The sequence below is a fragment of the Oncorhynchus kisutch genome, linkage group LG16 (assembly GCF_002021735.2).
Source record: "Oncorhynchus kisutch isolate 150728-3 linkage group LG16, Okis_V2, whole genome shotgun sequence".
NCBI lineage: Eukaryota > Metazoa > Chordata > Actinopteri > Salmoniformes > Salmonidae > Oncorhynchus > Oncorhynchus kisutch.
The window spans coordinates 21,220,053-21,245,715 of NC_034189.2; the positions used below are offsets into that span (position 1 = coordinate 21,220,053).

At 41.5% G+C, this 25,663-nt stretch overlaps 1 protein-coding gene and 1 pseudogene across 1 annotated transcript; both read left to right on the forward strand.

The window, feature by feature from the left end:
- Positions 1-6,218, forward strand: part of LOC109906245 (dedicator of cytokinesis protein 11-like) — an 84,105-nt pseudogene extending 77,887 nt beyond the window's left edge.
- Positions 6,219-6,412: 194 nt separating this feature from the next.
- LOC109906473 (interleukin-13 receptor subunit alpha-2) lies at positions 6,413-17,605 on the forward strand. The gene is made up of 8 exons (XM_020504178.2): positions 6,413-6,980; positions 12,471-12,570; positions 13,737-13,912; positions 14,071-14,204; positions 14,760-14,904; positions 15,727-15,829; positions 15,967-16,048; positions 16,209-17,605. Exons 1-8 carry the CDS (start codon positions 6,656-6,658, stop codon positions 16,308-16,310), a joined length of 1,167 nt encoding a protein of 388 aa, XP_020359767.1. The 5' UTR covers positions 6,413-6,655; the 3' UTR covers positions 16,311-17,605.
- Positions 17,606-25,663: the final 8,058 nt, after the last annotated feature.

The window sequence follows — 25,663 nt, forward strand, 5'->3', positions numbered from 1 at the left end:
GAGGTAGCCACCATGTCCCTTTGGGTCCTCCCTGAGGAGGGCCTGGAAGCCTCTCCTCCCATTCCAAAACTCAAGGGAGTCTTTGAGGTGCCTTGCTGAGGAGACGTTATCCATGTATCTCCCCAGAAAGGCCCTCACCTCTTGATTTCATCAACCTTGTTGTCAAGAGACTGGACATTGGCGAGAAGAATGCTGGGGAGTGGTGCACGATGTGCCCGTCTCCGGAGTCTGACCAGAAGACCGCTTCGTTTCCCCCTTTTATGAAGTCGTTTTTTGGGTCGCCGGCTGGGATCCATTCCGTTGTCTTGGGTGAAAGGCAGAACACAGGATCCGCTTCGCGAAAGTCATGTTCTTGGTCGTACTGATGGTGAGTTGACGCTGCTCTTGTATTCAGTAGTTCTTCTCGACTGTATGTAATGAAACCTAAGCCACAATCCCAATACCTACAAAAAAACCAATACAAAACACACCACATAATAAACCCATGTCACACCCTGGCCTAACCAAAATAATAAAGAAAACACAAAATACTAAGACCAGGGGGCGTGACACTCTAGGAATTCTCTCAACCAACTTCACCTGGAATGCTTTTCCAACTGTCTTGGAGTTCCCACATATGCTGAGCACTTGTTGGCTGCTTTTCCTTCACTCTGCGGTCCAACTCATCCCAAACCATCTCAATTGATTTGAGGTCGGGTGAGGTCAGGTCACCTGATGCAGCACTCCATCACTCTCCTTCATTGTCAAATAGCCCTTACACAGTCTGGAGGTGTGTTTTGGGTCATTGTCCTGTTGAAAAACAAATGATAGTCCCACTAAGCACAAACCAGATGGGATGGCGTATCACTGCAGACTGCTGTGGTAGCCATGCTGGTTAAGTGTGCCTTGAATTCAAAGCACCCCCACACCATCACACCTTTTCCTCCATGCTTCACAGTGGGAAACACACACGCGGAGATCAAAGACACAGCAGTTGGAACCAAAAATCTCAACTTCGGACTCATCAGACCAGAGGACAGATTTCCACCGGTCTAAAGTCCATTGCCTGTGTTTCTTGGCCCAAGCAAATCTCTTATTGGTGTCCTTTAGTAGTGGTTTCATTGTATCAATTCGACCACAAAGGCCTGATTCACGCAGTCTCCTCTGAACAGTTGATGTTGAGATATGTCTGTTACTTGAACTCTGAAGCATTTATTTGGGCTGCAATCTGAGGTGCAGTTAACTCTAATGAACTTATCCTCTGCAGCAGAGGTAACTCTGGGTCTTCTTTTCCTGTGGTGGTCCCCATGAGAGCCAGTTCCATCATAGCAGCCACAGGTACACCTCCAATTTGACTCAAAATGATATCAATTAGCCTATCAGAAGCTTCTAAAGCCATGACATTTTCTGGAATTGCACAAGCTCATTAAAGGCACAGTCAACTTAGTTCATGTAAACTTCTGACCCACTGGAATTGTGATAAGGTGAAATAATCTGTCTGTAAACAATTGTTGGAAAATTTACTAGTGTCATGCACAAAGTAGATGTCCTAACCGACTTGCAAAAACTATAGTTTGTTAACAAGACATTTGTGGAGTGGTTGAAAAACAAGTTTTAATGACTCCAACCTAAGAGTATGTAAACTTCTGACTTCAACTGTATATATAAGTTGCCCATCCCTGCTATAAACCAATACAAGAGTTTTGTTATGTGTGGCTTGTTTGTTCAGGGATGTTTACTTTTTGTTGTTGCAATAAAATTGTTGCACGACATGACCTTTTCATATATTTGACCAAGGACTACCAGTTAGATCAGTGTTACATTAGCTTCAGCATTTCAATGTGATAGAATGATAATGTAAGAACAATGGAAGGAGACAGAAGGTTCCGTGAGAAATTGCTCCAAGACCAATACCAGACAATGCTGTTATAATTTGTTACAATGTTATAAAATGTTGTTAGGGTGTAGTGATTTGGGCTATGGAGTGTATAATTGTCTGAGACCTGACTGTGTGCTGTATCTCTCCTGTCCAGCAGCCAACACATTTCCGTATGTGAAGAGGCGTGTGGAGGTGTTGGGGGAGAAGCAGGTAGAGCTGAAGCCTGTGGACGTGGCCATCGACGAGATGCAGGCGCGCACTGCCGAGCTGACCAAACTCTGCTCCTCCCAGGAGGTGGACATGATCCAGATGCAGCTCAAATTGCAGGGCTGTGTCTCTGTACAGGTAGACTAGACCTTACTGTAGCTACATCACTTTGTGCACAGACTAACATTAGACCTTAACACAGTGGTATTCAACATTTGCCAGCGGGGACCTTATTTTTCCCACCAAAGTTTCATGACTCCACCCAAAATCTAATGACATAACCTTAAAGGAGCAGTGTGTTTTTTTAAAACCAAATGTCTGTTTTTTATGACATGTTATAGAAGGGTCCAGACACCTTTTTGTGTGTTTTTCCTATTTTCATCCCCTCTGAATCAGAGAGATGCAGGGGGCTGCCTTTTATTTATTTATTTATTTTACCAGGCAAGTCGGTTAAGAACAAATTCTTATTTTCAATGACGGCCTAGGAACAGTGGGTTAACTGCCTGTTCAGGGGCAGAACGACAGATTTGTACCTTGTCAGCTCAGGTCAGATGCATACTTCGCATCAACAGCTCAAGCCAAAATAGCCCCCCGCCCCCTTTGAACTGAAAGAGAGGCCTCTTTTGTAGGGGAAGCCCCTCCCATCAGAACATACCAAACACAAATTAATTAAGCAATTACCATCATCAAAGCCTACATTTTCCACTCAGCTAAACATCATGAATTATATACATTTCACCTTTGCAATCCGTTTCTCATGATACGATATAACACATTTACAAAATCTCATCCCTACTGACACGGTGTCTTCCAATATGCCCTTCCAACGAGCCATTCGGGACAGACACAACAAAGCCAGACCGAATGCCATAGCTCTGGTCCTTATCCCACCCGAAAGCTACCGATCTGAGAGAGGAACAGAACCAAACAGCGCGCTCATCCATAACATTGATAAGTACAATAAACGTTGCTTAAATTAAACATGAACGCTTGTCTGTATATTATTTTTACCATAACAAACTGTTACTGGTGGGAGGTAAGAATAAAGTGTGTAATGTATGTACTAAAATAGCGAAGTTAACCTGTGCGTCGACCCACATTGCTAACGTGTAGTTGATAACGGCGTAAGGAGGGGGCGATGAGTGTGTGAATACCAAACTCTGCCCGCGGCCAGTGACGAACTTCTCCGACACACACAAACACACTACCCTGCCCTATTGCAAGTAACAGTATGCATCACCACTCCTTGTGCAAGACCTGTCAAACATTCCTAACATGTGCCGCATCTACTGTATTTCCTACTCTGCTTTTACTCTGCAGTCCGTAATGTGGACAACAACAACCGCCACTTATTTTGGGGCTAGGGAAGTATCGGCTAATCCCTCTCAAATAGACAAGGACTGAAAGGCCATGGCATTCACATGAAAGTTAGAACCGTATTGTGAAGCTCTACATTGTTAAAACAACCTTTCATATTTTGGCTTATGATGTGGTACTAAGCTCATGAGGCATATGTAGGTTATATTCTTGAAGGATCATTGGCTGCCATATATATCCTTAATTCAAAAGTCCAACAATAGATGTACAAATCAGGCTGTAACTTTAAGCGGAGTATATAATGGTGCTCTTTGACCAAGGTCGATTGGTATGTACTGAATGTATTGTTCTCCCACAATAGCTTTCACTTTCTACTGACTGTTGCCAGCACATTGTGTTATTCTGTCTTTTACTTTCCTTTTGTGTCCATAACGATAACTGTGTCCTTCTGTCTATGCTGTCTCTTGCAGCGCCTTAGATTTAAGGAGTGCCAGGTAATTTGATCTCCCGTTTATCACGGTCAGTGAGAGAAGCAGTCGGTGGGTTGATATACTGTTTGTGGCAACGAATCAAATGAAATGCTTATTTACAAGCCCTTAACCAACAATGCAGTTTTAAGAAAAATAATTCAACAAGTATAAAATAAACTGAAGTGAAATAGAAAAATAACAAATAATTAAAGGGCCACAAAATAACAATAGCGAGACAATATACAGGGGGTATCAGTGGCAAAATTCCCTTGGATCCATGTTACTTAAGCAACTGTATTGCTCACAATACTTGATTTATTGTAGAGGGAAACAATGGCCTCTATTTTAATAAACTCCATTATATGTGGGTGTGTGCATGGTGTGTGTAGATAGTTGAGGAAATAGTTTTATTTATTTTAGAATAAGACTAATGTAACAATATGTGGGAAAAGTCTAGGGGTCTGAATGCTTTCCGAAGGCACTGTACGCGTCTGTGGCGGTTTGACCAATGATGGTAACGATGTATGTTGTTGTCTACTCTGTCACCATAGATCTTCCAGGAGGATATGATGCAGTCACTGCTCCAGAACTCCTTGCATGTATTCCGTGCTATCAGTGGGACGACTACAGACCTGGGCTAAAGTCGACAGACTACACATTTTTAACACCGAGTATAGCTATTTCACTCACACACACACACATTCTCCGCCAGCTGAACCCAAACCGGCTCTGTCAGCTTCCTGGTAATGGCTGTCTTTTGTTATGATCAATGCAAAGCTGTTGTTGCCTTGCACACTGCATCAAATGGCTTTGTTGCTTGAGAGAAGTGGAAACACAATATTACACTTAAGTGCTGAAGTCTATTCTGCTATGCTCAAAGGTAGCTAATGTTACTTATGTTATAGGAAGAAGAAGAAACAGTAACCAACCCATCTGTTGTCTGTACACTCTTAGGAAAAAAACAGTAACCAACCCATCTGTTGTCTGTACACTCTTAGGAAAAAAACAGTAACCAACCCATCTGTTGTCTGTACACTCTTAGAAAAAAAGGGTTCCAATAGAGTTCCATGTGGAAACAGTTCTACCTGGAACCAAATATAGTGTTATTCAAAGGGTTCTCCAATGGGGACTGCCGACGAACCCTTTTATGTTCTAGATATAGATGGGTTGGCTGACAACATCACGCCATCGATGTGACCGGAAGGCTTGCGTTGATATGATTCTGAACAGTCAGATAGCTAGCAACAATGACAAGAAGCTGCTGTGCGGGGAATCGTAGGTAGCTCGTTTCAGCTCGTATCTTGTTATTGATACCATGTATTTGAGAGACAAGTGCTCATTGTGCAAATGTATTTATGTTTTCAATAAACATGTTTACATGTTATCAACAGACTAAGCCCACCCTGTCTGTTTAGTCCCATAGTTGCGCACGAGTCGGTTTTGTCGCTAAACAACCAACCCATCTATTAGATGTAAGGAAAATATACAGTAAGGAAAGGAGATTTAATGAAGTATACTCTGTCAAATTGTCAGTCACGCTGTAATAATCCAATGCTCAGACAGTTACTTTAGTTGTTGAGCTGTGTTGTATTTCTGATATGGGGCCCCTGCTCTTTGACCAGAAGACTGATTAGCCTGGTCCCAGATCTCTTAGTGTTGTCTTGAGAACTCATAGGCTGCGTTGACACAGACAGCCCAATTTTGAACTTTTGACCAATTATGGGCAAAAGATCTGATCTGATAGGTCAAAAGACCAATCATTGTGGGACCAGGCTAATGGTTGTGATTTTATGCCTCTATCACAGGGGTATTCAAATCCTACCTTACAAGGTCTGGAATACTGCTGTTTTTCTCTTCTACCTGATAATTAGTTGCATCCATCTGGTGTCCCAGATCTAAATCAATCCCTGATTTTAAAGGGCAAGATTTCCAAAAGTCTTTGAGGTCCAGGTTGGAATTTGAGGGCTCTATCAACTAGCTGGTTCTAGTGACCTAGTAGTGCCTACATCTCTCCTCAGAAAAGTCTCCTGTCCTATTTCAAGTAATAATAAAACTCCCAACACATACTGATTGTACAGTATTTCACAAGTGGCACACTGAAATTAGTAGACTGCTGATAATAATAATTTGCGGATGTATATAATATATTGTTATGCCGTAAAGAAAAAGGTGTATGTATTTATATTTGTACTGTTTTTGGAAAAATGCATGGTTGCATCAGGTCTGGGAGAGAGAAGTTATTTCTCTGATTGTGTCTGACTTACTTGCCATTTTTAATTACACTATATATGTAAGTACAGGTACTTGTTCAACATATTGTATGTTTGTAAAGCCATTTTTCAATAAAAACATTTGGGTTGTATTAACCTCATTGTTTTGTATTTATTTGAATGTTTATGTATTAACGTGGATGGATTTAACTTTTATTATGGTGCTTAAATTATACACGGGGCTCATAGCCTAAGCAGGGATGGTGTATTATAGGGGTTAGGGTGACTTTTTTTCTTGTCAGCGCTTTTTACAAACCGCTTTTATCCAATGAAGAAAACGAATGACTGACACACTGTCAAATTGACAACATCCTACTATCCTGTACTCTAGTAGGCCTAACATTGAGCTACAGTATTGGCTCTTTCCCTCAAGCTCAACTCTGTAACTCGAAGCCAGCTCACACTGCTTATGTTTGTTTCCTTTAATTAGGGATTGATTATTGACCCGGCACACCAGGTTTGTGTAATTAATTATCAGGTATAATAGAAAACCAGCAGGCTCCGGACCTCGTTCGGGTCAGAGTACTCCATGCATGCAAACTCCTCCCAGTTTGCCAGTCCGATGGAAAATAGAAGCACACTGTCACACGACATGGAATAATAACTCGCTCCCTGGAGTAAATGCTGTGTTTGTTTTAGGTTTATCTGAACGTAAGGCACATGTATTCTTTTCTCAGTTAGGGAGACAACTGCTCGACAATTCTAGTAAACTTACCTTTGGAATTCAGTGCGAGTTTTGGGGAGGCGCGCTCCATCAGAATTACGCAAGGGACAACATGATTTTGAAACATATGGAATTTCTCTTCGTTTTACAATACTTTATTCCTCTGATCACTCCAGAGGTTGCAGTTGAGAAGGGTATGTATGTGTTTACTTTCCCCGATCTTTAGTCATGTGTGTAACCAGTTTGGTCATTTTCGGTAGGCAAGCCTAACCTTGTTTGGAAAGCTAGAAGTCCATGTTCATTTCCTGAAACCGATGACAGCGACTGTGAAGTTCGTTTTTTAATTATGTTTTAAAGACCGTGCATGTTGGATCCCATGTACATTCTGCATCCATTAAAATATATTTAGTTCATTTGACATGGACAAAGCCAGTGGTGTAAAGTACTTAAGTAAAAATACTTGAAAGTACTCCTTAAGTAGTTTTTTGGGGGGTATCTGTACTTTATCATTTATTTTTTACAACTTTTACTTCACTACATTCCTAAAGAAAAGAATGTACTTTTTACTCAACATTTCCCAGTCACCCAAAGGTACTCATTACATTTTGATTGCTAAGCAGGACAGGAAAATGGTCCACTTCAAGCACTTATCACTGAACAGGAATGCATCATTTCAAATCAAATATTTGATTAGTCACAGGTGTAGACCTTACAGTGCTATGCTTACTTATGAGCCCCTAACCCACAGTGCAGTTAAAATAAAGGTGTGTGTGTATGTGTGTGTGTATGTATGTATATATATATATGTGTGTGTGTGGTTGAAGTTTACATACACTTTAGGTTGGAGTCATTAAAACTCGTTCTTCAACCACTCCACACATTTGTTAATTTGTTAGTTGTGTCATGCACAAAGTAGATGACCTAGGTAATTCTTCCAACAATTGTTTACAGACATTATTTCACTTATAATTCACTATCACAGTTCAAGTGGTCAGAAGTTTATAAACACTAAGTCGACTGTGCCCTTTAAACGGTTTGGAACATTCCAGAAAATGAAATCATGGCTTTAGAAACTTCTGATAGGCTAGTTGACATAATTTGAGTCAGTTGGAGGTGTACCTGTGGATGTATTTCAAGGCCTACCTTCAAACTCAGTGCCTCTTTGCTTGACATCATGGGAAAATCAAATCAGCCAACACCTCAGAAAAAAATTCTAGACCTCAAAGTCTGGTTCATCATTGGGAGCAATTTCCAAACACCTGAAGGGACCACGTTCATCTGTACAAACAATAGTACGCAAATATAAACACCATGGGACCACGCAGCTGTCATACCGCTCCGGAAGGAGACACGTTCTGTCTCCTAGAGATGAACGTACTTTGATGGGAAAAGTGAAAACCAATCCCAGAGTAACAGCGAAGGACCTTGTGAAGATGCTGGAGGAAACGGGTACGAAAGTATCTATATCCACAGTAAAACAAGTCCTATATCGACATAACCTGAAAGGCCGCTAAGCAAGGAAGAAGCCACTGCTCCAAAACTGCCATAAAATAGCCAGACTACGCTTTGCAACTGCACGTGAGGACCATAATGACCATTGTTATGTTTGGAGGAAAAAGGGTGAGGCTTGCAAGCCGAGGAACACCATCCCAACTGTGAAGCATGGGGGTTATAGCATCATATTGTGGGGGTGCTTTGCTGCATGGTGGACTGGTACACTTCACAAAATAGATGGCTTCATGAGTATGGGAAAATGATGTGGATATATTGAAATAACATCTCAAGATATCAGTCAGGAAGTTAAAGCTTGGTTGCAAATGGTCTTCCAAATGGACAATGACCCCAAGTATACTTACAAATTTGTGGCAATTAAGGACAACAAAGTCAATGTATTTGAGTGGCCATCACAAAGCCCTGACCTCAATCCTAAAAAGTGTGTGTGTGTGTGTGTGTGTGTGTGTGTGTAAGCAAGGAGAACTACGAACCTGACTCAGTTACACCAGCTCTGTCGGTATTAATGGGCCAAAATTCACCCAACTTATTTTGGGAAGCTTGTGGAAAGCTACCCCAAGATGTTTGACCCAAGTTAAACCATTTAAAGGCAATGCTACCATATACTAATTGAGTGTATGAAACTTCTGACTGACTGGGAATGTGATGAACGAAATAAAAGCTGAAATAAATCATTCGCTCTACTATTATTCTGACATTTCACGTTCTTATGTGGTGGTCCTAACTGATCTACGACAAGGGAAATTTTATTAGGATTAAATGTCAGGAATTGTGAAACTGAGTTTAATTGTATTTGGCTAAAGTGTATATAAACATTCGACTTCAACTGTATATTTTTAGCTGACACTAACAATGCTTAGACATGGTTGGTTCAACCCCTCCCATTTAGACCAAGGAGCATCATAAGCCGCTCTGGGTTCATCCTGTTATCTGCAGGGGTTGTTATCTTAACCCCACCCTCGCTGAGTTTCCCAGTTGCAAGGATAACTTTTAGACAATGAGGGATTACAGTAGGGGACTGAGCACTCACCCAAGGGGCGCTTGTGTTGAGTATCAGCGTGGCAGATATGTTGTTACCTACCTTTACCATCTGGGCTCTGCCCATTAGGAAGTACAGGATCCAGTTGCAGTGGGAGGTGTTTGATCCCAGGGTCCTTAGCTTATTTATGAGCTTTGAGGGCACTATGGTGTTGAACGCTGAGCTGTAGTCAATGAATAGCATTCTCACGTACGTGTTCCTTTTGTCCAGGTGGGACAGGGCAGTGTGGAGTGCAATAGAGACTGTATCATCTGTTGGGGCGGTATGCAAATTGGAGTGGGTCTAGGGTTTCTGGGGTAATGTTGATGTGAGCCATGACCAGCCTTTCAAAGCACTTCATGGCTACAGACGTGAGTGCTACGGGTCGGTAGTCATTTAGGCAGGTTATCTTAGGGTTCTTGGGCGCAGGCAGTATGGCGGTCTGTTTAGAACATGTTGGTATTACCGACTCAAGCAGGGGGAGGTTGAAAATGTCAGTGAAGACACTTGCCAGTTGGTCAGTGCATGCTCGCAGTACACGTCCTGGTAATCTGTCTGGCCTTGTGAATGTTGATGTGAGTAAGACTTTTAAATAGGTCAACTGTGGAAAAAGTGATCACACCGTCTCCCTGAATAGTTGGTGCTCTCATGCATGTTTCGTAGTTATTTGCCTCAAAACAAGCATAGAAGTAGTTTAGCTCGTGTCACTGGGCAGCTCTCGGCTGTGCTTCACTTTTGTATTGACGCTTTTCCTGTTTGATGGTTCGTCGGAGGGCATAGCGGGATTTCTTATAAGCTTCCAGGTTAGAGTCCCGCCTGTTTGAAAGCAGCAGCTCTAGCCTTTAGCTCACTGCGGATGTTGCCTGTATTTGTAAATGATGTCTGAGTATTGGAGTCTACCCTTGGCTATCCATCCTTTTTTAAAACTTCTTATGGGCAGGTGGGCACGAAATTCAAACTACAGTATTTTAAATATTTAACTTTCATAAAATCACAAGTGTAATACATGAAAATAAAGCTTAACGTCTTGTTAATTCAGCCTCTGTGTCAGATTTCAATAAGGCTTTACGGTGGAAGCACACCATGCGATTATCTGAGGACAGTGCCCTGCATACAAACACATGAAAAACATATTTCAACCAGGCAGGTGCGACACAAATCAGAAATGGCGATATAATAAATGCTTTAACTTTGATCTTCTGTTGGAACTCAAAGGTCTCAGTTACATCACAAATTGTCCTTTTGTTCGATAATGTCCTTTTATATCCATGAAAACTCAGTTTAGCTGGCTCGCTTCAGTCAGTAATCCACCCAGTTTCCCTCCATCAAAATGCATACAAAATGGATCCCAAACGTTACTAATGAACTTTTCCAAACAAGTCAAACAACATTTATAATAAAACCTTAAGTACCCTAATACGTAAATAAATTATACAATTTAAGACTGAGAATCGTTGTCTTTACCAGAGAAAAATAACGAAGAACGCGTTCTCTTCTACACGCTTGGAAACACTACAGCCAAACTGGGAGCCACCTAGAAAAACTACAATTTCTGTCTCATTTGTCCTCTGGGTTTCGCCTGCCATAGCAGATCTGTTATACTCAGACATAATTGTAACAATTTTAGAAACTTTTTAGAGTTTTCTATACAAATCTACAAATTAAATGCATATTCTGAGTAGCTTCTGGCCTGAGTAACAGGTAGTTTACTTTGGGCACGCTTTTCATCCGGACGTCAAAATACTGCCACCTGCTTTGCTTAATATAAGGAATTTGAAATTATTTATAGTTTTGATACTTAAATTACATTTAATTTTGATACTTAAATATATTTAGAACCAAATACTTTTTGACTTTTACTCAAGTACTATTTTACTGGGTGACTTTTACTTGAGTAAATATCAATTAAGGTGTGTGTGTGTGTGTGTATATATATATACTGTTGCTCAAGTATCACAGTTCGATACTTTTTCCCACCACTGGACATAACCTAATCAAATTAGGCATGTTAATTTTAGGGCTGTCGGAGAGAATCAGTTCTTTACAGTTCACTTTTTGCCCAAAACATTTTTATCATAACTATTGCGGTGTCTGAAAGCGTTCACAATACACAGAAAACCTCCCAAATACATAATCTATAGCTACAGCTAAAAACTATTTAAACTAAAAACAAGTTGACATTGAGGTTAGTGTACTTTTTCAATTTACCAAATTTAGCTTACTTTAGACAAGACTTAAATGTTTTTTTTGTAAATATTTTTTTTAAATTACATCATAATTTAACCTTTATTTAACTAGGCAATTCGGTTAAGTACAAATTCTTATTTACAATGACGGCCTACCCCAGCCAAACCTGGACGACGCTGGGCCAATTGTGTGCTGCCCTTTGGGCCTCCCAATCACTACCGGATGTGATACAGCCTGAATTTGGGCAAATTCAGAAGCAACTCCTGCGATTAATGATATTAATCATTTGACAGACCTAATTATTTTTTGATGTAGTCTATTTTATAAAGCATAATAATTGTGCATAGCCACGGGAAGTGGGGGTGCTGAGAGTGCTGCAGCACCCTCTGATAAATCACAATTAAAGGTGCGCTATGCAGAAATCGCTCCACTTTTTCCTGGATGCAAAATTTCTAATATAAACTGAAATTAGGTTAATTTAGGTGAACTATGTCAAAACAAGCAAAGTAGTCTAGAAAATCATTGTACCATCAAACCGCTGTGTAATATATTTTCCATAACAAAAAATATTATTGTGGTGCAAACAAACCCCATAAACTGCAGAGAGAACTATAAGCAAACCTGTCCACATCTATCGCTAAACCCACAGGTAGGTAACAATCACTGTGGGGTGGATTCTAACTTAGTTTTCACTTCTCCCGTGGAAATTAGGATTTGCCCCTTGATGAAATGGGATTAGTGAACTCCTCTGAACTTCATCCAGCAGTCGATAAGGACACAGTCTACAATACAAACAAACAATGTGCTGCTATTAATCTTGTTTTACGAGTTTCAAATGGACATTTGAGTATAGAAATGATTAATGTTTGAAAGAATAATCAGGACAACATTCAGATCCTCGTCTTTCTTCTTCAGATTCTATTTTTGTAGTCTAGACTCATGGCAATGTTTTGTTTCGCTCTCTCAGAGTTGAAGAACTTCCAGTGTTCCCTCTACTCCTCTAAGGCCATGAACTGCAGCTGGCTTCCAGCCAATCAGACTGCAGATGACCTCCAGCTCTACTACTGGTGAGAACTATTTTACTTCAAATTCCTAATCACTCCCTACCCAAAGCAACAGACTGACAGTAAAGGTGTGTGGGTTAAATCACTGGGGAAGCCAGAAAAAAATATTTTCAACTTGTGTTGTGATAATTGTGTTCTCTATAACCTGTTAGTTCATATGCCTTGTGACCATTTACAGTGGGGCAAAACAAGTATTTAGTCAGCCACCAATTGTGCAAGTTCTCCCACTTAAAATGATGAGAGGCTTGTAATTTTCATCATAGGTACACTTCAATTATGACAGACAAAATGAAAAAAAAAAAAAAAGAAAATCACATTGTAGGATTTTTTATGAATTTATTTGCAAATGATGGTGGAAAATAAGTATTGACTCATGGTCGTTCCAGTGAAGGGAAATCTTAACTCTATAGCATTCAATGACATTCTAGATTATTCTGTGCTTCCAACTTTGTGGGAACAGTTTGGAGAAGGCCCTTTCCTGTTTCAGCATGACAATGCCCCCATGCACAAGGAAAATGGTTTGTTGAGATAGGTGAAGATCTTGACTGGCCTGCACAAAGCCCTGACCTTAACCCCATCAAACAACTTTTGGATTACTAATTGCCAAGCAAGGTCTAATTGCCAAACATCAGTGCCCTACCTCACAAATGTTCTTGAGGCTGAATAGGAGCAAGTCCCCGCAGCAATGTTCCAACATCTAGTGGAAAGCCTTCCCAGAACTCCATATTAATGCACATGATTTTGAAATTCGATGTTTGACGAGAAGGCGTACACATACTTTTGGTCATGTAGTGTACATTCAACCTCTTGTGAATTGAAGGACAATTATGAAACCCAAAGAGATGGGAAAAAAATGTATTGGTACATTTGGCATCCATTAGTACATGCCACTGCAGACTGAACTGGTAAAATAACTCCTGGCACACTGAATATTTGCAAGTGAAACATGAATTGCCAATGGTCACATAGGCCTAGAGACCTTTGCCAAGGCTTCTTCTACCAATTCACTTCATATTTTGTTTCTCCTACATATCCTACCCATCTTAGATGTCATTAAGCTTCAGGAGTGCAAAGGTTCACCTATCAATTCAACTGACAAGCAATGGCACTGATCCCAACCTAGATGTGTCAGCTGAGCAGTGACACATTCTCATCCCTAAATGTTTCAGGTACCCTGGTGAATCCCACAAAACAGCATGCAGTGACTACAAGCCCAGAGCTGGTGAGAAGATAGGATGTCGCCTGAGAGGGGACTTCCTTGAACATGACGTCTACTTCCACTTCAATGGGACTCTCAATGGTTTGTCTGTACAGAAAACCTTCCGGGTGCGTCCTGTACATTATGGTAAGAATAACTACTTTTTTTAACAGTTAGAAATGCATGTTTACCAACTAATCAGTAATTACATGATACTACCCAACTCTCAAGTAATATTCAATATTGTTGACATTGCCAATACTCTAATTTATCTAATAGTCTACTGTATGTCCGATTCTCTTCAGTCAAGCCCCCGGCCCCTAGGGTTAAGATCACAGAGGAAGGGAAGGATCTCCTTCTGAGCTGGGACCCTCCGGACTTAGCCGCTCACCACTGCTGGGTTTACATCTTAAACTACAGCATGTGTCGAGAGTCTCTGGTAAGCCATGGATGTGTGGATATATTTTTATTCATATAACCTTTTTATTTATCCAAGCTAGTTCTGAACAAATTTTAATTTACAATGACAACCTGGTAAGTGCCAACGTTTTCGCCTGTTGCACTTCCCAGAAGAGTTGTCAATAGTTTCATATTGAATTTAACCTTTGGTTAATTATGGTTGACTTGGCCAATGTTGGACAGATTAGTCCCACTGAGATAAAAATCTATTTTGCAACAGAGACCTGATGTTTAAAACCTGTGGATGTAATAATGCTGAATGACTCATTAACCGATAACGAGACCTAAGTTTTTATTTGTTCATCTGGCTACAGACAGTATATAGGTCAGATGAAGGGTTGGGCGTTCTGGTGTTGGCACCATAAGATGGGCTACTAATCTGAATTACACCAATACAAAAACAGCTTTAGTCACTGAAACATGTTTACACTGCTTTTACTGACCTTAAAGGCCTGTGTGTGTGTGTCCTTGCATGTTTTAATGAAATGGTACCATTATCGGAGTTCCAGTCAATGTTTGTGTGTGTTTCCTCCAGAGTAAGGAAATACAATACAAATATGATCATGTAGCCGTGAAAGTGCCGTACGACCTGAGATGCCAATACAGAGTCCAGGTTAAAGCAGTCTATAAGAAGTCATGTGGGGCAGGAGGGAGCGACTGGAGCGATGTTGAACTTTATGGTACTTACTCCACTTTCTTTCTCCACACTCTCTCTGTCAGGACACAGTCAGTGATATAATTATATTAACATTGAAATAGTTGAAACTTTCCCTGTATCAAATGAAATGGAGGATGAATAAAAAGTGTATATTATACCATTAGTCTATGAAAATATTATAAACTGGGTGGTTCGAGCCCTGAATGCTGATCAGACCGTATACCACATGTATTTTTATTCCTCTAATTACGTTGGTAGCCCGTTTATAATAACAATAATGCACCTTGGGGGGGTTAGGGTATATGGCCAATATGCTAAAGGCTGTATCCAGGCAAATCAAAGTTTATTTGTCATGTGCGCCGAATACAACAGGTGTAGACCTTACATTGAAATTCTTGCTTACAGGCTCTAACCAACAAGGCAAAAAAGGTATTAGGTGAACAATGGGTAAGTAAAGAAATAAAAACAACAGTAAAAATGAATAGCCTGAGCCTGTGGCGAGGCTATATACAGTAGCGAGGCTATAACAGCAGTGAGGCTACATACAGGCACCAGTTAGTCGGGCTGATTGAGGTAGTATGTACATGTAGATATGGTTAAAGTGACTATGCATATACGATAAACAGAGTAGCAGTCGCGTAAAAGAGAGGTTGGCACATTGTCGTGCGTAAGAGCCCTTAGCTCTGGTATATTGGCCATATACCACACCCCCTCATGCCTTATTGCTTAAGTATGACATTATAATAGAATTGTGTACTGTTGGCTAAATGTAATAGACTTCTAATCTTATAGACATGATTAGAAATGGACCCAGTCACTGACGTTTTGCTTGTGTTCCTTTCAGGTGTGGAGGATCTTAATTTTGATTGGTTGATGACTGTATTTGCCATCCTCATTCCAGCTGCAGTTGGCCTATTCATCATCCTGTGTCTTTGTTGTTTCATGAAGTAAGTTAACCTACATCATGGGTCTACATTCTGTCTTTGGGGGTTGTCTAAAGAGAATGCTATATTGTGTTTTCACTTAAGCAATTTACATTTTGGTGATTAGGGTTGTAATTGTGGCCTCTTTGGTTCTTTTCCAGGCACAGAGAGAAGCTTTTCCCCAAAATTCCACAGCCCTCCTTGATTTTGAAGGACATGCTGAACAGCAATAAGGAACAGAAGGTGAGAACACCAACAGCCTCTTGTGTTATTAGCAGTAGTCTAACAGTAAGGGGCTAGCTGATGTTATAGGACTTCACTTATTAGAAATGCAAACATTACAATTCTTTCATGACCCTCACACACACTAACACCCCCCCCCCCCCCATTCCCTGCCTTCCAGAGCTTCATAGGGAATCTCTATGTCCCTGTAGTGGAGGAGATGGAATGTAAGATCAGCCTAGAGAAAGACCCTACTCTACTCTTGATGCAGCCTGACCCCTGAGAGGCTACACACTGACCCAGTTGTGATTACCACAGTACAGACAGATACATCTGGTATGACTTCAGTGTTATTGACCAACACTCAGAGCAAGCCATGTTAAGGTGGACCCCAGCTGCATTGCTGAAGAATTCCAGGACTTGGAGCTCCGCAGTCGATGGACCACTTTAGCAAGTTGGACACAGACTGAGAGCGTGTGGAGTATGGACTGTCGAGGATAGACTCCTTTTCCTGTGTTTTTCCTGTTTTGAGGCAATGACGCAATGACTCCTGTATTGTTCTGAGTAACGTATGTGTGTTGGGGGGAGGGGGTGTCTGTGTGTCTGTCTGTCTGTGTTTGTTTGTTTAGGAAGATACTAACAACTGTTCTCATGAACCTCTTGCATCCCACGGCTTGGGGTCATAGGTCAGACGTTATCAGAAAGCCAGTGCAGGAAACGAGGAGCTGGGCTCATAACCCTCACTCCTCGACCAAATGGAACATTAGTAGGCAGTGCCCAAAGATATGCCCAGGCAGCATTGCAGGCTTTATCTGACTAATCAACCCATAATGTAGTGATTTAGGGGACACCTACAAAGGACTGGAACCAGGGATCCTCTGTGGAAAGAGTTTACTATATGTGCCATAAGTCCAGACATCTTGGCAGGCGCTTTAAAGGAATACTACACTAAAAAACTATTTTGTATTTTTTCCATTAGTTCACCATAATAAAATCTCCCCCCAAAATGTGCATATATCAGCATTTTTCAAGAAAGCACATTCAGTAGAGCAAAAACTTTCCTTGATGCAAAACGCAACACTAAGATATTGTTTTGGAGTATTCCTTTAATGAATTTGATTACAGGGAGACTACAATAACATGATCTCGTAGTGAGAGGTGCTAGACAATACATATCGAAGGCAAGAGGCTATATGCCAAAGTGAGCTAGCTTGTCAACCTACTGCAGTTTATCTACCACATCTCTTGCTATTAAAAAGATAGCTATTATGTACACAGAAGCTATGTGTAGAATAGGTGGTACAGATTGTGTGTGTATATTGTAAAATGTACAGTATAATGTAGTGGGGGCTGCTGTGGGGAGGACGGCTCATAATGGCATGAAACACATGGAAACCATTTTTGATGTATTTTATACTATTCCGCTCCAGCCATTACCACGAGCCCGTCCTCCCCAATTAAGGTGCAAACGACGTCCTGTGGTATAATGTATATATTGTTTTGCATGTCAAGGAAATATTTTGTGCAAAGCTTCTTTTTTTTAAATAAATTGTACATGTTCTATGTTTCCAGGTGGAACCTTGTTGGTCCTCTACATGCCTGATTTAAGTTATTCTCCACACACTCGGTATCATTCACATCAAATCTAAATACAGTGCCTTGCGAAAGTACTCGGCCCCCTTGAACTTTGCGACCTTTTGCCACATTTCAGGCTTCAAACATAAGATATAAAACTGTATTTTTTTGTGAAGAATCAACAAGTGGGACACAATCATGAAGTGGAACGACATTTATTGGATATTTCAAACTTTTTCAACAAATCAAAAACTGAAAAATTGGGCGTGCAAAATTATTCAACCCCTTTACTTTCAGTGCAGCAAACTCCCTCCAGAAGTTCAGTGAGGATCTCTGAATGATCTCTGAATGATCCAATGTTGACCTAAATGATTATAAATACAATCCACCTGTGTGTAATCAAGTCTCCGTATAAATGCACCTGCACTGTGATAGTCTCAGAGGTCCGTTAAAAGCGCAGAGAGCATCATGAAGAACAAGGGACACACCAGGCAGGTCCGAGATACTGTTGTGAAGAAGTTTAAAGCCGGATTTGGATACAAAAAGATTTCCCAAGCTTTAAACATCCCAAGGAGCACTGTGCAAGCGATAATATTGAAATGGAAGGAGTATCAGACCACTGCAAATCTACCAAGGCCTGGCCGTCCCTCTAAACTTTCAGCTCATACAAGGAGAAGACTGATCAGAGATGCCGCCAAGAGGCCCATGATCACTCTGGATGAACTGCAGAGATCTACAGCTGAGGTGTGAGACTCTGTCCATAGGACAACAATCAGTCGTATATTGCACAAATCTGGCCTTTATGGAAGAGTGGCAAGAAGAAAGCCATTTCTTAAAGATATCCATAAAAAGTGTTTAATGTTTGCCACAAGCCACCTGGGAGACACACCAAACATGTGGAAGAAGGTGCTCTGGTCAGATGAAACCAAAATGGAACATTTTGGCAACAATGCAAAACGTTATGTTTGGCGTAAAAGCAACACAGCTCATCACCCTGAACACACCATCCCCACTGTCAAACATGGTGGTGGCAGCATCATGGTTTGGGCCTGCTTTTCTTCAGCAGGGACAGGGAAGATGGTTAAAATTGATGGAAAGATGGATGGAGCCAAATACAGGACCATTTTGGAAGAAAACCTGATGGAGTCTGCAAAAGACCTGAGACTGGGACGGAGATTTGTCTTCCAACAAGACAATGATCCAAAACATAAAGCAAAATCTACAATGGAATGGTTAAAAAATAAACATGTGGAAAGAACTGAAAACTGCTGTTCACAAATGCTCTCCATCCAACCTCACTGAGCTCGAGCTGTTTTGCAAGGAGGAATGGGGAAAATTTTCAGTCTCTCGATGTGCAAAACTGATAAGAGACATACCCCAAGCGTCTTACAGCTGTAATCGCAGCAAAAGGTGGCGCTACAAAGTATTAACTTAAGGGGGCTGAATAATTGTGCACCCCCAATTTTTCAGTTTTTGATTTGTTAAAAAAGTTTGAAATATCCAATAAATGTCGTTCCACTTCATGATTGTGTCCCACTTGTTGTTGATTCTTCACAAAAAAATACAGTTTTATATCTTTATGTTTGAAGCCTGAAATGTGGCTAAAGGTCGCAAAGTTCAAGGGGGCCGAATACTTTCGGAAGGCACTGTACATGCAGAGACTCATCCTTGGCAGAAATGTTACGCCATGTCATTAAAACAATTACTTTTAGGAGGCCCTGAACAGGTTCAGACTTATCTGTTCAGAAGTACACTTGGCAATTATAAAACATTCTGACAGAGCAAGCAATGGGCAAGTCAGTAAAGGCCTAGTGCACTCTAGCTGTTTTATGAAAACCAATCCAGTGTGTTCAAATAATATCCCAATTAACAAAGAACTGAATAAACTAAGTTCTGCCCCCCCATTTTAAATTTCACAGAGAGATTGCTCCCTGGAACATGTAGTTCCATCCATATAATATAATTAAGCACTAAGGCCTGAGGTGTGGTATATGGCCAATATACAATGGCTAAGAGCTGTTCTTAAGCACGACGCAACCCAGAGTACCTGGATACAGTCATTAACCGTGGTATATTGGCCATATACCTCAAACCCCCAATGTGCCTTGTTGCTATTGTAAACTGGTTAATAACATAATTATACCAGTAAAAAGTAATTTTCCCTGTAGTATAAAGTCTGAGATACCTCAGGGCTCAAGCCACCCAGTTTATAATAATACAAATTATAAAATGTGTATCCTGGATGCTGATTTGACGAGCAGCATTCCAAGTCGTGCTGCATTGGCCGTTACAGACAAAATCTATGCCTACTATCAGTTCCATCTGAAAATGATCACTGGGCCTCAATAAGTCTATCATGTTCATGTTGCTTTGCAAATCAGCTCTTTTATCTCAACTCACACATGTATTTCTCCTTGCTTCCAGCCTAGCATTTAGTTTGGTGCAGCGGGGGTTAATACCAGTCTAGCTTTCTGCCTGTCCGACCGCGGAAACAATGTTTCATATATGAATTTCAATCTCTGGAGTACCATGGAGTGAGCGGTGACGAGACAACTTTTTCTGAGCAAAGTCATTATCATGGACATATCCAAGTAGCTTAGTGGTTAGAGCGTTGGGCCAGTAACCAAAAGGCTGCCAGATCAAATCCCTCAGCTGACAAGGTAAAAAAAAAAATATTCTGCACCTGAACAACACAGTTAACCCACTCTTCCAAGGCTGGCATTGTAAATAAGAATTGGTTCTGAACTAGTTAAATAAAGTTTTATATTTATTTTTTTATCCAAGAAGGTGCAAAAAAAAACATCTACTTAACAAAACTTCAGCTAGTGTCCTGTCATTCCAGGTTACCTGTGACTGTATTCATTATACAGCACTGTCTCAAATCAAATGTATTTATCAAGCCCTTCTTACATCAGCTGATATCCGAAAGTGCTGTACAGAAACCCACCCTAAAACCCCAAACGGCAAGCTGTGTAGGTGTAGGGAAAAACTCCCTAGAAAGGCCAGAACCTAGTAAGAAACCTAGAGGAACCAGGCTCTGAGGGGTGGCCAGTCCTCTTCTGGCTGTGCCGGGTGGAGATTATAACAGAACATGGCCAAGATGTTAAAATATTCATAGATGACCAGCAGGGTCAAATAATAATAATCACAGTGGTTGTCGAGGGTGCAACAGGTCAGCACCTCCAGGAGTAAAGGTCAGTTGGCTTTTCATAGCCGATCATTCGGAGCATCTCTACCGCTACTGCTGTCTCTAGAGAGTTGAAAACAGCAGGTCTGGGACAGGTAGCACATCCGGTGAACAGGTCAGGGTTCCATAGCCGCATAACAGTTGAAACTGGAGCAACAGCACGGCCAGGTGGACTGGGGACAGCAAGGAGTCATCAGGCCAGGTAGTCCTGAGGCAAGGTCCTACGAGAGAGAGAGAAAAAAAGAAAGACAGAGAGCATACTTAAATTCACACAGGACACCGAATAAGACATGAGAAATACTCCAGATATAACAGACTGACCCTAGCCCCCGACACAAACTACTGCAGCATAAATACTGGAAGCTGAGAAAGGAGGTGTCGGGAGACGCTGTGGCCCCATCCGAGGATATCCCCGAACAGGGCCAAACAGGCAGGATATAACCCCACCCCCCACACCACCAGAGGGATATCTTCAACCACCAATTTACCATCCTGAGACAAGGCCGAGTATAGCCCACAAAGATCTCTGCCACGGCACAACCCAAGGGGGAGCGCCAACCCCGACAGGAAGATCACGTCAGTGACTCAACCCACTCAAGTGACGCACCCCTCCTAGGGACGGCATGGAAGAGCACCAGTAAGCCAGTGACTCAGCCCCTGTAATAGGGGTTAGAGGCAGAGAATCCCAGTTGAGAGAGGGGAACCGGCCAGGCAGAGACAGCAAGGGCGGTTCGTTGCTCCAATGCCTTTCCATTGACCTTCACACTCCTGGGCCAGGCTACACTCAATCATAGGACCTACTGAAGAGATGAGTCTTCAATAAAGACTTGAAGGTCGAGACCGCCGATAGTCCAGGATTATGAGGAAAAACATTAAGATCCACAACATTTATTCCACGGGACAAAACTAGGTCCAGAGTATGACTGTGGCAGTGAGTAGATCCGGAGACATGTTGGACAAAACCCACTGAGTCGATGATGGCTCCGAAAGCCTTTTGGAGTGGGTCTGTGGACTTTTCCATGTGAATATTAAAGTCACCAAAAATGTGAATATTATCTGCCATGACTACAAGGTCCGATAGGAATTCAGGGAACTCAGTGAGGAACGCTGTATATGGCCCAGGAGGCCTGTAAACAATAGCTATAAAAAGTGATTGAGTAGGCTGCATAGATTTCATGACTAGAAGCTCAAAAGACAAAAATGTCGGGCATTTTTTGTAAATTGAAATTTGCAATCATAAATGTTAGCAACACCTCCGCCTTTGCGGGATGCGTGGGGGATATGGTCACTAGTGTAACCAGGAGGTGAGGCCTCATTTAACACAGTAAATTCATCAGGCTTAAGCCATGTTTCAGTCAGGCCAATGACATCAAGATTGTGATCAGTGATTAGTTAATTGACTATAACTGTCTTGGAAGTGAGGGATCTAACATTAAGTAGCCCTATTTTGATATGTGAGGTATCACAATCTATTTCAATAATGACAGGAATGGAGGTCTTTATCCTAGTGAGATTGCTAAGGCGAACACCGCCATGTTTAGTTTTGACCAACCTAGGTCGAGGCACAGACACGGTCTCAATGGGGGTAGCTGAGCTGACTATACTGACCGTGCCAGTGGCAGACTCCACTAAGCTGGCAGGCTGGCTAACAGCCTGCTGCCTGGCCTGCACCCTATCTCATTGTGGAGCTAGGGGAGTTAGAGCCATGTCTATATTGGTAGATAAGATGAGAACACCCCTCCAGCTAGGATGGAGTCTGTCACTCCTCAACAGGCCAGGCGTGGTCCTGTTTGTGGGTGAGTCCCAGAAAGAAGGCCAATTATCCACAAATTCTATCTTTTAGGGGAGGGGCAGAAAACAGTTTCCAACCAGAGATTGAGTTGTGAGACTCTGCTGTAGAGCTCATCACTCCCCCTAACTGGGAGGGGGCCAGAGACAATTGCTCGATGCCAACACGTCTTTCTAGCTGATTTACACGCTGAAGCAATGTTACGCTTGGTGACGTCTGACTGTTTCATCCTAATATCGTGGATAACAATATCCCTATACTCTCTACACTCGGCAGTTTTAGCTTTAGCCAGCACCATCTTCAGATTAGCCTTAACGTCGGTAGCCCTGCCCCCTGGTAAACAGTGTATGATCACTGGATGATTCGTTTTAACTCTAATACTGCGGGTAATGGAGTCGCCAATGACTAGGGTTTTCAATTTGTCAGAGCTAATGGTGGGAGGCTTTGGCATCTCAGACCCCGAAACGGGAGGAGTAGAGACCAGAGAAGGCTTGGCCTCTGACTCTGTCTCGCTGCTTAATGGGGAGAACTGGTTGAACATTTCTGTCGGCTGAATGAGCGACACCGGTTGAGCATTCCTATAGCATTTCCCTCCAGAAGCTATGAGAAAGTTGTCCGGCTGCGGCGACGGTGCGAGGGGATTTATACTACTATCTGTACTTACTGGTGGCACAGACACTGTTTCATCCTTTCCTACACTGATATTACCCTTGCCTAACGATTGCATCTGAAGCTGGGCTTGCAGCACAGCTATCCTCGCCGTAAGGCGATCGTTCTCCTGTATATTATGAGTACAGCGACTGCAATTAGAAGGCATCATGTTAATGTTAATACTTAGCTTCGGCTGGTGGACGTCCAGATAAAGTGTCCAGAGTGAAAAAGTTGAATGAAAAAAAGTAGAGCGAGGGAAAAACCAAAAATATAAACGGTAATTAAAAAGTAAAAAACGTAAAGTTGTCAGGTAGCAAAGTAAGGTTAGCAACAAAATGCACAGCAGCACGTAAACAAGTCTCTTGTGCCTTACTGCTTAATTATACAGTATAATATGTGATGTACAGTGCTGTGAAAATGGATTTTGCCCCCTTTCTGATTTTCTCTATTTTTGCATATTATTTTATACAGAATGTTATCAGATCTTCAACCAAAACTTAATATTAGATAAAGGGAACCTGAGTTAAAAAATAACCCCAAAAAATGATTATATTTATTTAGTTAACAAAGTTATGCAACACCCAATTACACTACCACCACTATGCTTGACCGTTGGTATAAGGTAGTTGTGGAATGCAGTGTTTGGTTTTTGCCAGGCATAATGGCGTCCAAAAAGTTATACTTTTTTATTTTTATTTTACCCCTTTTTCTCCCCAATTTCATGGTATCCAATTGTTTTAGTAGCTACTATCTTGTCTCATCGCTACAACCCCTGTACGGGCTCGGGAGAGACGAAGGTTGAAAGTCATGCGTCCTCCAATACACAACCCAACCAAGCCGCACTGCTTCTTAACACAGCGCGCATCCAACCCGGAAGCCAGCCGCACCAATGTGTCGGAGGACACACCGTGCACCTGGCAACCTTGGTTAGCGCGCACTGCGCCCGGCCCGCCACAGGAGTCGCTGGTGCGCGATGAGACAAGGCCATCCCTACCGGCCAAGCCCTCCCTAACCCGGACTTGAGTCAACTTTTTGGACGAGATGGGTCACATTATGTCTGTTGAAAACCAAACACTGCATTTCACAGTAAGAACCTCATACCAACAGTCAAGCATGTTGGTGATAGTGTGATGGTTTGGGGATACTTTGCTGCCTCAGGACCTGGATGACTTGCCTTAATAGAAGGAACCATGAATTCTGCTCTGTATCAGAGAATTCTACGGGAGAATGGCAGGCCATCCGCCTGTGAGCTGATGCTGAAGCACAGCTGGGTCATGCAGCAAGACAATGACCCAAAAAAACACAATCAAGTCATCATGAAAATTGTTAAAAAGCAACACATTTTAAGTTTCGTAATGGCCTATTCAAATTCCAGACATAATCCCAATTGAGATGTTGTGGCAGGACTTGAAACGAGCAGTTCATGCTTGAAAACCCACAAATGTCACCTAGTTAAAGCAGTTACGCATGAAAAAGTGGGCCTCCACAACAACATGAGACTGATCAACAACTACAGGAAGGATATGGTTCCAGTCATTGCAGCTGAAGGTGGCACAACCAGTTATTGCGTGTAAGGTCGCAATTACTTTTTCACACAAGGGTATTGGACGTTACATAACTTTGTTTATGAAATAAATACAATAAGTGTGTAATTGGTGTGTTTTTTGTTCACTCATGTTCCCTTTATCGAATTGTAGGTTTTGGTTGAAGATCTGACAACATTCAGTACAAAATAATATGCATAAGTAGAGAAAATTTGAAATGGGGCAAAGACTTTTTACAGCACTGTATACCATTTAGACATCGAGTTTGATCAATCTATTCCATCAATCAATCAAATGTATTTTATAAAGCCCTTTTTACATAAGCAGTTATCACAACTACTTATAAATATCCAGCCTAAAACCCCAAAGAGCAAGCAATGCAGAGCCAGAAGCACCGTGGTTGATATGGTGGCAGATGGGGGGGTAAGGAGAAAGGGAATGTGTTATGAAGTCCTTATGTGGGTACTCTTCAAATACTGTTACCGATCTAATAAATTGGGCTATTTAATATCCACGTCTTCACTCGGGCACAATGAGTCATGCATCGTTCATTTATCCATCTATCCTTTATTTATACAGATGATGCCATTGTAAGGTCAAATCTATCTTCTTAAAGGGCAATTCTGCCACTTTTAACCTCACATTCATGATTTCCAGCACCATACCAGTGTCTACATATGTGGAAACGGTGGGGTTCTATGATCTGTGGTTAAAACAATAAGAAGAAAGAAATGTTCTCTGAGACATCACATGGTAAGATTTAAAACAGTGATTTTCAAAACATGGGTATTTTCATGATTCCCATGTCACAGCGAATCTCATAGTGTTTGAAGATCATTGTTTATCAAATGTTTTAACTTGATGATGTCATCAAGTAGAACTTTATATTT